Here is a 14,291-nt window from a genome sequence, read left to right on the forward strand (position 1 = left end):
GTTGTCTTTTTTGCTTCCTTTTTTGTTTTGTTTTTACCAGTTACTTCAGATGACTCTTATGTCAATGGTCTTCCGAGCACATTTTGAGTAACACTGAGATAATATTTATAGAGTGCTCCTCTTTTCTTTCTTTTCTCCCTTTTCTCTCTTTTCTCTTTCTTTCTTTCTTTCTCTCTTTCTCTCTCTCTTTCTCTTTTTCTTTCTCTTTCTCTCTCTCTCTTTCCCTCTCTCTCTTTCTCTCTCTCTCTTTTTCTTTCTTTCTCTTTCTTTCTCTCTCTTTCTTTTTCTCTCTTTCTTTCTCTCTTTCTTTCTCTTTCTCTCTCTCTTTGTTTCTTTCTCTCTTTCTCTCTCTCTCTCTTTCTTTCTTTCTCTCTTTCTTTCTCTCTCTCTCTTTCTTTCTCTCTTTCTTTGTTTCTTTCTTTCTCTCTTTCTCTTTTCTCTCTTTCTCTCTCTCTTTCTTTTCTTTCTTTCTTTCTTTTTTCCTTCCCTTTCCTCCCCTTCCCTCCCCTCCCCTCCCCTCCCCATGATTTCCTCACCCTGGCCTCTGCCATGTTCTGGGGATGATGTGGCTCTGAAGCACCTTAAGAGTGCTGTAGTTCCAAACAGTCATGGATCATGTGGGCAGCTTTGGTTGGAGAAATAGGTACTAACCCCATTTTTTCCTTCTTTTCCTAGGACCTTGTCCCTGAAGCTATTCATTCTTTCTTCTACTCTTTGTTTAACGACTCCTCTTAGACTACATATTAGTTCAGCCTTCCTCATTATAAAGTTTTAAAACATGTCCTTTGAAATTGCTCAAGCTCCCATTCTTTCTTTCTTGCCCTCACTGCCAACATTCTTGGTTGACATTACTGAAGGAAAGGGTGTAGAGAGAGAGGAGAGAAAGCAGAAGCAAATGTTGATAAATGCCCGCATGGGGGAGGTAGGAAGGAGAAATCAGTGAACAAGTCAAAGAAGAAGCATTTAAAAGGGTAGAAGGACCAGGATGTTGCTGTGTCGTCAATGGGAAGACTGGAAGAAAGGTCTGGGCTGATAATTGCCGAATTATGGGGGCTGTGGAAAGGCCCTTGATCGTGGATTGGGATTTTGTTTGTCCTCTTTGAAGCTGTTACTGTTAGGACTGTGAGGGTGCTGAGTAAGTGGAGATTCTGCACTGATGACTCTTCAACGTACATGGATTTATGTAATGAACATCCGATAAAGGGAAAAAAAAAAGGAAGTTGAAATCAGTGTTTATTTATACAAAAAGAGGTAAGTGTGGCCAAGATGCATCCCATGTTACAGATTTCTTTGATTGTTTGCCAATTGTTTATGGGTGAATGGAATCATTTGTTAATTGAATAATAACAGGTATGAAAGACATTGTTTGGAAAGAACTCAGGAGTGAATTCTAAACATATGTTTATCTTAATCATTAGGACTCCAAACTTCCTGGCTGGTTATTCACTTCAGGGTTCGCATCCCCCTGGGCTCTTTCTTTTGTAAATCAAGCCTCTGATTCCTAAGTGGTCTAATTGGAGCTCAAGGAGCAGAATTTTTGGACTTTAGTATGTTCCAGAAATATATCACTCTGGAATCTGAAATCTGCAAATACGGTTTTGAAGAAACACATTTCTCTTATGGGAAATTGAAGGCTAAAATGCTTTCATATTCACATTCCAATTTTTGGTTTCACTTAGTACTTGGGATAAAAATTGTTTCACTGAATATAATTTTGTTACTTACTTTTTCGTGTGCTTTCTTAAAACACTGAATAGACTTGGTAAAATCTGAAACCATACATCTATTTCACTGAATAATGAAAGCTTAATAGGAAGCACAATGACTAATACATTTTAAAATAATTCATTTAAAAGACAATGAAGTCTCTTACTACCAGTCCTAAGGACACGAGCTCCTGAGATACTTGTTAGGTGTGATATCTGCCCAAATGCCATAAACATATAGTTCGGGGGACACCCAGTGGTTAAAAGGAGGAAATTCTTTGCTGGGTACATGGTTGACTTTGTCTTTGTAAATTAACATATGTTACGGGGGTATGTGTGTATTTTAAGAGGCTTGATTTTGACTTCTTATATAAATTTTCTTTAAATATTCAAAAGTTATAAGATTGGAAATATATAATTAAGCTTTTCTTTTAATAAAAACATAAATGGTATTTTAAAATGTAAAATAACTGAGAGACTTAAATAAGAAAACCAAACCTTTTTGACCCAGAAATTCCAAGTCTAGAATTTGTTTCAAGTACATAATTGGAGGTGTGCTTGGTGGCACAAGGATCTTTATCACTGTATTTATAATAACAAGCTAGGAGAGAAATACATGTATAACAGTAATGAATTGGTGAAATTGTGACACAGACATAGTAACCAAAGCATCTTTAACACCATTCTTCAAAGAACTTTAATGACTGAGAAAAGTGTTTATGTTAGGTTAAAGAAAGATGAAAAGCTTACGATTTCATATTGTAACATATTGTGCATATTTTTGTGTTTCTAAAAGTAGAAAAATAACTGGAAGTAGCTGTCTTGATTGGCAGGATTTTGAATACTTTACATTTCCTTCTTTCTACTTTTTCCTTTATTCTAAATGTATTTTTTTCATCAGAAGGAAAAAAAATAGAAAACAACATCAGATAATAAAAGAATAATGGAAGAGACCTTAGACCTTAAAGAGAGAAGTATTTTATGTGTGAGCCTTTTTTCTTTGGAACCTCTAAGAGATACTTCCAGAACAAGGCTGCTGCGTGTGTGTGTGTGTGTGTGTGTGTGTGTGTGTGTGTGTGTGTGTTTGCGCACATGTTTGAATAGAAGTACATCTCTTAGATATGGACAGAGTGAGGATTTAAGTAAGGCAGCTTAGAGGGCAAGGATTCTTAACTATTTTTAGTTCATAGTCCCTTTGGAATCTGATGAAAACTGATCTTTTCCTCTGAGAAGCACACACATATGTGAATACAAAAAATGCTCCTAAAATGGGACGTACAGTTCAAAGACATTTAGATGTACACACCATCCCCACCCCTGCAGGGACAATCTTATTGACTAGATATATTTAGGAGGTACCATCTGATAATATTTTCCCAGTTGGCTTGTTGTTGATGTCTGTAATTCCACTGTTAGCAGCTTACTTAAACTTTGAGTTAAACGTTGCCTTTCCCTGGCTCCGCTTTTAAATTATGGGTATTCCTAGGAGAAAGAATATATTAATTATTAACATCTTAGTGAGAAGTAGTTTGACAAGAGGAGAAGAGAATTATGTAGCACAATTTTTATGTCGATTGGTAATGGTAGTTGAGAACTAGAGAGCATTTGATAATAATAGCTAACACAAATATAGCCATTACACACATGCACACACACCCTCTTACAATAATCCCATTCTCCTGATGAGGAAATTGAGGCGAAGCTTGATTAAATAAGGTTTTTAATACCAAGGTTACACAGGTATTTGGTAGTGAAGTTCAGAATTGATTCAGTTTACAGAGTCTGTGCTTTTATCTAGTATCTGATAGTATTCATAAAATTACTTTTAAAGAATTCGATGTAAGATCAACACCAAAAACTTTCTTACTACTGTTGTCAATTTATGTAACTCTTCTTTCCATCTTTCTTCCTTGTGTTGTACCTCGTTTTCATTCAAGAAGTTCGTAAAGTGAGATTAAGTCATTCCACAGGAATAAAACGCACAGCATAGGGAATATAGTCCATGACACTGTAACAGCATCGTATGACGGTGACAGGTGGCAGCTACATTCGTGGTGAACTTAACATAACACATAGAGATGTTGAATCACTATGTTGTACACCTGAAACTAATGTAACAGTGTGTGTCAACTATACTTCAATAAAAAATTAATTAAAAAAAGTAAATTACTCCAATTCCCAGGAATCTGGGAATGTAAGGAAGAGTAGGTACAGCTATTCCCTCTCTGGGGGGTATGAAGTGCAACAGGGAGGGAAACTGAGTCACAGCAGACTCAGAGTCGGAAGGATAGCGTTTGGCTGCTTGTCAGGGCAGCCCCCTCGGGACTAGAAAGACTTGAGTTGACTTGCAGATGATGATGGGTACTGACTAATTAGAATATAGCCAAACTCAGTGAAGTGTAGCTACCATAGTCTGTGTTATTAAGACTGTTGTGTGTGAGGCATTTCATTCAATAAGTGAATTTATGCAGTGAGTTAATGGTGAGATTTATTCAATAAGACTTATTTATCATTGTCTCCCAGGAGCTAACATATCCTGTTTATTGCATTGCATTTGTGGTAGCATACATTTACACTTCTTTTGGTAATAAAGGGAACTTGTTCTTATTTGTACATTATTTACAACCATGGTATAAAGGAACATTTGTAGGTAAAAGTCAAACTTTATGATTGCTAGTGTTGGGGAATCTGCCTACCCTTTTGAAAGACAATCATTTTCCAGATACTATTTTCCAATTTAGCATGTGTTTTCATGTGGAAACACAATACTTCTTGTCATTTTATAGGGTAACTATTAAGTAATGGAACTGAGCTGTTAACAAATATGTCAAAACATATATTTTAATGAGAGTTTTTATCCTGTAAACGACTACATTTCATCAAGTCTAAGAAACCACTGATCTAAAAATGCACGGATTAGAAAATGCTAAGAAAGGAAATAAAACCATCAGTTAATCTCTCACCCCAGCTTTCTTATACTGATCTTTTTATTGAAGTATAATTGGCATACAGTGCTTTATTAGTTTCAGGTATACAATATGATGCAGCAATTCTATATATTATTCAGTGCTCAGCATGATAAGTGTACTCTTAATCCCCCCCACCTCCCCTCTTCTAGTGATTTTAAGAAGCATCCGTTTGCAAGAGGTATGAAAAAGGAAAGAAAATGGTGGCTTCATATCAATAAAATGAAATCCATATCAATAAAATGAAATCAGTAAAATGAAACCTAAAAATTTATATAGTTAATTCCATTGTTCAAATAATGTTGAAACTAATTCCACTTTACATTTGGAACATAGAAGAATTTCATCTCTTCCTCAATACTTTTTTCCCACTAAAATCAATCAGTATCATCCAGTTCAATAGCCTTCTCATAATTACCACATGTGAATCTCATTAACTTTTGGGAGTTTCAGAAACTGAAGTCTCCATTTAGAGGATAAATGTTTTGCATCTAAGGATAATCAAATAACGTGTTGCAGTTTCTGAAAACAGTTCAGCAAACAGTTTCAAAAATATCTTGAGAAATGATTTGAACATGCCAGCAGTCACATTGAACCTTTGAGGATTTCAATACTCTTTTAATGCAAAAGTTCTTGTATATCTGTGGGCTCAAAAATTTTGTCACGTATATTTGATCTGTTACTTATAGACCATTGTAAGCTAGAGAATCCCCTAGCCTGCTCTCTTAAGGGCTCCCCAGGGAATATTTGCTATTACTTTGGTAGAAAAGTAGACCAGCTCCATTTTCCTGCACTTTTTTAAAGATTTTATTTATTTATTTGAGAGAGAGCGTGAGCACGAGTAGTGGAGGGCAGAGGCAGAGGGAGAGGGAGAAGCAGACTCCCTGCTGAGGAGGGAGCCCCATGTGGAGCCCCAACCTAGGACCTCCAGACCATGACCTGTGCTGAGGGTAGACGCTTAACCAACTGAACCATCCAGGTGCCCCATTTTCCTGCACTTTGGTGGGAGGAGAGAATCACTGGATTTGTCGCTGCAGAAACTCTGACCAACTCTCTGGCAGGGAAGGCTCCGTGTCATCTGGGGCAGGAGATGGAGGTCTTGCAACATAGGTGGATTTCATCATCAGTGGAAGTCTCTGAGGATTGGGTATCTAAAAACCAACTTGCCCCTTTATTCATACCCAACCCCTCAGTGTTACTTGGGATTTGTTGAGCTTCTTGGATTGGTGGGTTCATCAAACTTGGAAATGTTTTGGCCATTATTTCTTCATATATTTTGATTTGTCTCCATGTCTTTCCTTATCTTTGGAGGTTGCAATTATACAAATATTAGCTGCTTCAAGTTGTCCCACAGCTCACTGACCCTCTGTTCCCTAACCCCTAGTCTTTACTTGCTGTTTCATTTTGGATAGTTTCTATTGCTATGCATCCACGTTCACTAATCTTTTCTTTTGCGGTATTTCATCAGTTCTTAATCCTAGTGTATTTTTCATCTCAAATATGCATTTTTTTTATCTTTAGAAGTTTGATTTGGGTGGTTTTTAAGAAAATATCTTTTACGTCTCTCTTTAACTTACTTTTTTTTTTAAGATTTTATTTATTTGTCAGAGAGAGAGCGAGAGCACAAGCAGGGGAAGCAGCAGGCAGAGGTAGAAGCAGGCTCCCTGCGCCCTATGTGGGGCTCAATCCCAGGACCCTGGGATCATGACCTGAGCCAAAGGCAGACACTTAACCGACTGAGCCACCCAGGCTTCCCTCTCCTTAACTTACTTTTAAAAAGCTTCCGATTTTGAAATAATTAGATTCCTAGGAAGTTGCAAAGATAGTGTGGAGAGGTCCCCAGTACACTTCGTACAGTTTTCCCATTGGTTACATAGTATGTAATTATAGTACATTAATCAAAACTAGGAAACTGACATTGGAACAACATGTGTATGTAAGTTCTGTGCCATTTTATTACATGTATGGATTCGTGTAACCAGCACTGCAATCAAGATACCATGCTTTTTGAACATTATATTTTCCTACTTACGGAAAATAAAGTTTTATGTTTCTGCTTCTATGCATGCCTTATAATTTTTTATTAGATATCAAACAGATGTGCATTTCATCTTGTTGGGTGCTTGTTTGTTGCTGCTGTTGAGCTATGTTCTGGGACACAGTTAGGTTACCTGGAAATAGTTTAATCCTTTGAGGTTTGCTTTTAAGCTTTGTTTGGCTGGACGAGAGCAGCCTTTAGAGGAGGACTAACTTGTCCTTCTGCGGATTCTACCAATGATTCTGACTTCTGGGAACACTCTATTCCTGGTCTCTGGGGTTTTACCTCTGCTCCTGCGTGTTCTTGACCCAGACTTGGGGTTTCTTCATAGGCATGCACATGCAGACCTCTGGGGCTCTCTCCTGCAGCTCTCTTCTTTCTAGTGTTCTTCCTGTGATCCCCTTAAGCCCCCTTTGTCTGTAGAACTCCCACCTCTACCTCCTCAACCCATAGAGATTGATGGCTTCTGCCTTGGTTCTTCCTCCACATTCCATGCTCATGCAGCCTGGAAACTTCTCTAGGCAGTAAACTGGGGCAGACTGGGCTCCCTTCACTCATTTCCCTGTCAGGGAACATCCTATGCTGCCTGGTGTCCCATGTCTGAAAACCACTCTTTCATAATATTCTCTGGGAGCTTTTGAGTTGTTCAGGGTAGGAGCACTCCTCCTTTTGGGATCTAAATTTCCTTATATTTTTGACTCCACATTTCCTTATGTACAAACTTCATAAATATAAAAGGGAAACAAACTTGTACTTGAAAGGAGCATGTAGCCCAGCTTATAAACTTAAGTTCCTTCTTTTACTCTGAAGGTGTTTGAGCACTGTTTTGAAGGTGGGTTGTTAAATTTTTCTCATTCATAAACCTGGTCACTGACTTACTAATTTGTTGATATACTAATGAGTTTTAGTGCTTTCCACGTAGTCTGCCACCATTTCAATGTGCAACAAAACTGTTGAAATCGTCTCTGTGGTACCTTGATGTCTGACGCCTTGGGGTGCCTCAAAAGGGTCCTTGCAACTCTCAGGAAACACACTGAGGTCATGTCTATTCCTGCCAATCTTCTGACCCTGAATCACCGCCTCACCCCTGCCCCACCACACACACACACACGCACACACACACACACACAAGAGACCTTTGTGACAGCTGTCCAGAGGGGCCTCGTCTTTGACGTCTGGTGCCAGGCCTGCAGCACCTGCTGTGGTGACTCTGGCAGGCCTCACTCAAGAGCGAGGGTTTTCAGCATTCACTCTGTAAGTAGTCCAGGGCCACGCTTAGTCAGCATTTTGTGAGTAATCATGCCATGTCTGGCTGTGGGCTGGGTGCTTCACATTTACACCTTCCATGTAATCCCCAGAGCTCACACAGGCCAGGGCGTATGATGTGTTCCCACCAGTCAGGGTCACTGGGTAGAGTACTCAGAAGGGTATCATCTCTGTATTGAAAAAAGAAAAATTAGTCCTACTTTGAAGGCTGCTTTTGTCCAACCTAACAAAGCTTAAAAGCAAACCTCAAAAGGATCAAACTATTCCCAAATAACGTACTGGTGTCTGTTACTAGAATCATGGCCAGTCCTAAGAAAAAAAAATAACTTTTTTCTATCTAATGAAAGAAAATACTTTTTTCTGATATATAAATAATAAAAGCTCATGGAAAATTCTCAACAGCCACTAAGATTCCTCATGAGGTAAAACTGGGCCTATTGGGGTTGCCCTTGGGGAGATCAACCTATTCCATTGCTACTTGATTGAGAATTTTGGGTCTCTCTAGAGTAGGGCTTTCCAACCTGTGGGCCACAGACCTCAGACCATTCCTCATCTCCTTTGATCCTCATAATCTCCATCTTAGGTATGGGTACAGTTATTCCTTTTTTTCTGACGAGAAAAATAGTGCTTAAGAAATGTGCATACACATGCCCAGGGTCTCAGTGGGCATTTGGTGGAGCCAGGATTCTTGCCACACAAGTCAAAAGATGGAGCCTTTACTGTAGGGAAGCGGACGTCTTTCTTTGTGGTCACTAAGTCTCAGGACGACATGAGGCTTCACTCAGGGGGCCTTTCCTGAGATTTTGGGAGATGGTGACACAGCAACTCTTTGCGTGGCTCTTGGGACATCACTGATGTTTTGAAAACAGCTTTTTTTAAGACTTGAGTTCTGACTCATTTAATAAAAAAAATCTGTATCATGAACTACGGCAGACATATAAAAAAGGTATATAATTCATTCTTTTCATACCTTTCTGCAGCTGCAGGTAGAAGCGATCTAATCTGTGTGTTCACTGAACTCAAGCACGTGGTGCCTCTTTTGTGGGTCTCTTGGCTGGCAGACTCTGAACCACTTTTGGAGGTGGGAGAGGCTCCTTAAAGTAGGTGCGGGTTCGCAGTCCATGGAAACGGCCTGGATACACTCAGCACTGCAGGGGAGATCACACACGTCCTCTGTCAGTTGTTAGGACGGAGGCTCGTGGCTTGCTCAGTCAACTACAAGGAAAGAATGACTCAGCCAGGCCTAGGGCCCTGATGGACAGGGATAAGGGGTAGTCTCTTCCTGGTCGTTTCTTTTCTATAAAACTTAAAGAAGTGTTCATAAATACTACAAGGCTTGTGATTGGTTGGCAAAGAAAAATCTTCCTGCTGGCCTCTAGCCTATGGGTTTATGGAAGTGAAAAAAAATAATGTAACTCAAAATCTGAGTCATTATAGTATTGGCATCCTCATTTAATGTCTTAATCTTTCAGAGACTGGAGTATATGTGCATGTTAAGGCAAATGCAGAGTCATAGCCAAATGAGCCTGTGGTGAGCGTTTCTGCTTACTGTGAGTGGGTGAATTCTCTTCTTTCTAAGGGTGGATGCAGCCCTGTCACTAGTTAGTGAATTTGCAGACCTAACCAGCTGAGACTGGTGTCCCGGCCAGAGTGGGATTTCCAAGGGGATAGGGGAGAGAGGGTAAAGAAGATGCCTGCGTAACTAATACAAGGTGACATGAAGCCAGAGAACCTTGAGAACTTTTCAGCTGGAGATACGGGAGGACTCAAGAGGGCTAGATAGTCACCAGAGAAGATCAGGAAGCCGGCTCAAGCTAGAAGAAACCAATGATCTCAAACATATCTGACTCTAGGGCCATGCTAAACTTGTATCACTTTAGCTTAAATATCTTTATCCAGTGTCTTGTTTCAGCTCATACCATACATGCCCAGGCCCACCCTGCTTCACCTATACTAACCTTTTTTCTGTTCCTCTAACTTGCCAAACCCATTCCTATCTTAGGGCCTTTTGCACATGTGACTCTGTCCACCTAGAATGCCTCCCCTTCCTGATCCCATATTTTCATGATTGGGTTATGTGTAGTCGGGTTTCAGTGAAATGTCATTTCTTTGTGTACCCCGTCTGGAGCAAGCCTCAGCCAGTCACTCTCTCTGTTACATTATCCTGTTTCATTGTCTTTACAGCACACATCACTCTCTGAAATCATCTTGTTTTTACTGGTATATTTAGCGTCTTTTTGCTCCTACTGGAATGTAAGCACTATGAGAGCAGGAGCTTTTTCTGTTTAATTGGTTATTCCATCTCTACTGCCTAGAATAGGACCAGGCTCATAGCCAGGGTTCAGTAAATGCCTGTCCAACGAGTGAATGAATGAAGGGATGCATGAAGTCAGATACAATTGAAGAAAGATGGCCAAGACTTATACAGCAGCCAAAACATTTGTAATTAAGTGTTGGTTACTAACCTGAGAATGAGGGGTCTATGCTCTGGTATATGTGCATTTCTGACTTTTGTGTTGTGTTTTAAGAACCTGACACTGACAAGGGCTTAATAAATATTAGATAATAAAAGATCATTTTTACAAATTCCACTCTTGCTTCAGCAAAACTAAATTAGTCCTTTGTAGGCTAGATTATACAGGGTCAGAGGGTAAGGCAAGCCTTGGAGTGACAGGTCATGCCCAGAGGAAAGCTGAGAGATCCTTATTTGAGTTAAAAGTTATTGAATTTAATGAATGAAAATAAAAAGTAAACCTTGAGTTCTTATGAAGGTTAAAATAAAAATCAGCATGTATATTAAGTTCAAATAGTTATTTTTTAAACTATTTTAATAGTTTTATAACTCAGCCAAAAGAAAAAAGTTCTTTTAATTCTCTTGGGAAAATCCTAACTGACGTGTTAGAGTGGAATTCATTTACAGGAGAGCCAGGGTCTGGTATGGGGGCTTTGACTCAGGGGAGAGGAGCTGCCACAAGGGCAGGGTTGGAACGTGACCTTCCTTGGCTGTAGCAGAGACCAAGGGCTAGCAGCTGGAGTGCAGGGCAGCGGTGGCCCATGGAGCAATGGCCTGAGCTTTCTGGGCTTCCATCGCCTCACTGGAAACTGAGGAGGTTGCGGTGCACAGCGAGGTTGAAATCAATAACCCCATTCTTGTCTTTCTTGGGTCCACTCCCTTACACTGAATCCATGTATACGCTGTGGCTGTCAGAAGCTATTTGTTCATATACTTTATATTTTTGAAAGAGACTTGTGATCTGGATTAAATTTAGGCCATCCCCTTCTTTCACCGTCTCCCGTACCACAGTCACAAATACCAGCTTTTTCGCAGCCTCTTTTATTTCTATGCCATTTATTTAAGACTTTTTTCTTCCCTTGGCCGATGGCACTGCATGTATGCTTGGGAGAGACTTTAGTCAGCAGGTGATGCCTGGGAGCGTGGGACTCCTGCAGCTGCCTGTGAGGCCTCTTGGGATACATTTCGTGAGCATGTATCCAGCCTGTTGCTTTGGTGACCTGCTGGAAGTGGTCAGCCATGGACATGGAAAGATGATACTCTGAGGAAAGCAAGCTAAGTTTTGACTTTTCTGCTTGCTGAGGCAATATTTAACCTGAAGGAAAAGAAGACTTCAGCCCAAGAGTCCATGGCAGGCATTTTTAAAGTTTTTGTGTGTGTGCGGTTTTTTTTAAAGATTTTATTTATTTGAGAGAGAGAGAATGAGAGATAGAGAGCACGAGAGGGAAGAGGGTCAGAGGGAGAAGGAGACTCCCTGCTGAGCAGGGAGCCCGATGTGGGACTCGATCCCGGGGCTCCAGAATCATGACCTGAGCTGAAGGCAGTCGCTTAACCAACTGAGCTACCCAGGCGTCCCCATGGCAGGCATTTTTAAAAAATATAAATCTTGCTAAATGTAAAAGAATTAAGCCAGATTGCTCTCAATTATATATTTTTAAAAATGTTACTGTATTGACAGACAATTTTTTAATATGCTATGTATCAGCAGTACTGTCCTTCCTATATTCAATGCTTATAGTACATTGTTCACATATTTTAGTTGTTGGAGCATAATCTCAACACTTGACATTATAAAGCTTTATAGTTTGTAAGCTTGCTTCTCTGAAATAGGGATCTTCATAAGAGATAGACCTTGTTGAGAAAGAAGCTGTGTATTTTACCTTTCCTTTTCTCTGCCCTCCATTTATTGTTCTTTTATCAGTTGAAACAGTATAGTTATATAAGAAAATACAAAGAAGCACAAAGAAGAATATTTTTAAAAATCATTCTTAACTGCACCATCAGAAGATAATCCTCATATGAACTTCAGTGATCGTACTATACATACTATTTTATAAGCTGATTTTTCTTTATGTAGAATATGCACAATATGTTTTCATTTAATGAAATGTCCTTCTAAACATGATTTTTAGTAACTACATGATACTTCATCCTATAGATGTCCATAGCACAGCCCTCTATTGTGGGAGGCAGTCCAGACAAGGAAGAGAATAGGGTCTGAAGCAGACGTCCTATCTTTTACCAGCTGTGACGATGGCCAAGTTATGTACTCACCCCATTCCTCAGTCTCCTCACCCGTAAAATGAGGATAACAATAGTAACCAGCAACATATCGATTCCTGTGAAGATTAAGTTATGACACATCATACTTAAAACACTTAAGAGTGCTTATAATAATGCTCTAAATAGATAGTCTTACTAAAGCATTATATTACTCTATTATTCTATTGTATCATTGTATTATTCCAATAGAATCATTGCCTGGCACGTGGTAAGTAGTCAGTAAACATTATTATTACCTATATTGTATTCAGCTTTTTGATGAGATAATACTGTGAGGAATATCTTCGAAGAAAAAAGCCTTTGCTCTCTCCTTATTTCTCTGAGATAAATTTTTAGAAGTAGAATTGCATCTTTGATAGCAGGAGGGGAAGAATGAAGAGGGGGAAATTGGAGGGGGAGATGAACCATGAGAGACGATGGACTCTGAGAAACAAACTGAGGGTTCTAGAGGGAAGGGGGGTGGGGGGACGGGTTAGCCTGGTGATGGGTATTAAAGAGGGCACGTTCTGCGTGGAGCACTGGGTGTTATTCGCAAGCAATGAATCATGGAACACTACATCAAAAACTAATGATGTAATATATGGTGATTAACACAACAATAGAAAATTAAAAAAAAAAAAGAATTACATCTTTGATACTTACTGCTAAATAACCCACTGTGGAGGTTGGCTTGAGCTTTCTGCTCTCTCCAGCACAGTAAGAGTGATGTTGTTCCTGGAAGTGCTCCATGGAGGAAATGGCAACTGCCCATGTGAGGATTTTTGGAGTTCTCCAGAATCACTGACTATTGAGCAATTGGGATTTATTCAACTTCCTCTTCCTTTTCAATGCTTGTATGGTCTTCAGGCAAAGATATGAAAAATTTAAGAACACATTTATTTTTGTGTGTGCTTATTAGTGTCTTAGTCTGAAGCTTGCTTGGGAAGATATTTGTATCGACATGAAAATTTGCCTTGTCTACATTGTTAGGACGGCTTCCCCCATTGAAACTAATACTTTTTTATTTTTAAGAAAAAAGCAACAAGCCTTGAGAGCAGTCAGCCTTCCAGAACCCATGCTGGTGGAACAGCCCCGGCCACCAAGGTCAGTCATTTCTTGAACATTTCTTGAAAAGACTCCTAGTCTTCAGGTTGATAAGTTTTGAACAAAGTATCATTTCTGTGCTGGGGGTGGGGGAGGGAATGTAATTTCTTAATAATGATTTGAATGATTTAAAACCCAGTAAAACCATTTATGCTTTAATTCTTTATGGCATATAATAAGTGTCCAATCAAAATTATCATCATAATATCTATAAATAATATTGGACTTTGACACATACTGTGAGTAGAAATATAGTGCTCTCACCTCTTCAGAAAATAATTCAGATTCTCTTCATGTGCATTAGCCACACCAGGCTCTCTGCTAAATGCTCTATGTAATTATCTTATGTAATCTCCTCACAGTGTTATAATTATTATTCCTTTATACCTGAGGAAACCAGGGATCAGGGAGGTTAAGCATCCTTGACAAGATCACAAAGCCAGGAGGATGGAGGTAGGGTTCGAACCCAGGTTTCTTGTTCATACAGGGTCCTCTATACTGCTGGACCTCAAAAGCTCTAATTGAGCATTCTTTGGTAATATAGCACTGAAGAGCTTTGCAACTTATAAAAATCACTGAAACAACATATTTCAAAACAAAAAACAATTTTATCCAATAGGTTTTCAACATTTAAAAATAGTTATGTTCAACCCATC

At 39.3% G+C, this 14,291-nt stretch overlaps 1 protein-coding gene across 15 annotated transcripts in view; it reads left to right on the forward strand.

Moving 5' to 3' along the window:
* CAST (calpastatin) overlaps nt 1–14,291 on the forward strand; it is a 109,210-nt gene that overhangs the window by 19,442 nt on the left and 75,477 nt on the right. For 14 of the 15 annotated variants that reach the window (XM_027605322.2, XM_027605324.2, XM_027605323.2 and 11 more), the window contains exon 3: nt 13,564–13,635. In XM_027605322.2, coding sequence (XP_027461123.1) covers nt 13,564–13,635 — 72 coding nt within the window. Of the gene's footprint in view, nt 1–860; nt 1,252–13,563; nt 13,636–14,291 lie in introns of those variants that run through there. The other variant, XM_027605335.2, reaches the window with a different exon arrangement.

The sequence above is a fragment of the Zalophus californianus genome, chromosome 5, assembly GCF_009762305.2.
Source record: "Zalophus californianus isolate mZalCal1 chromosome 5, mZalCal1.pri.v2, whole genome shotgun sequence".
NCBI classification, from domain to species: domain Eukaryota; kingdom Metazoa; phylum Chordata; class Mammalia; order Carnivora; family Otariidae; genus Zalophus; species Zalophus californianus.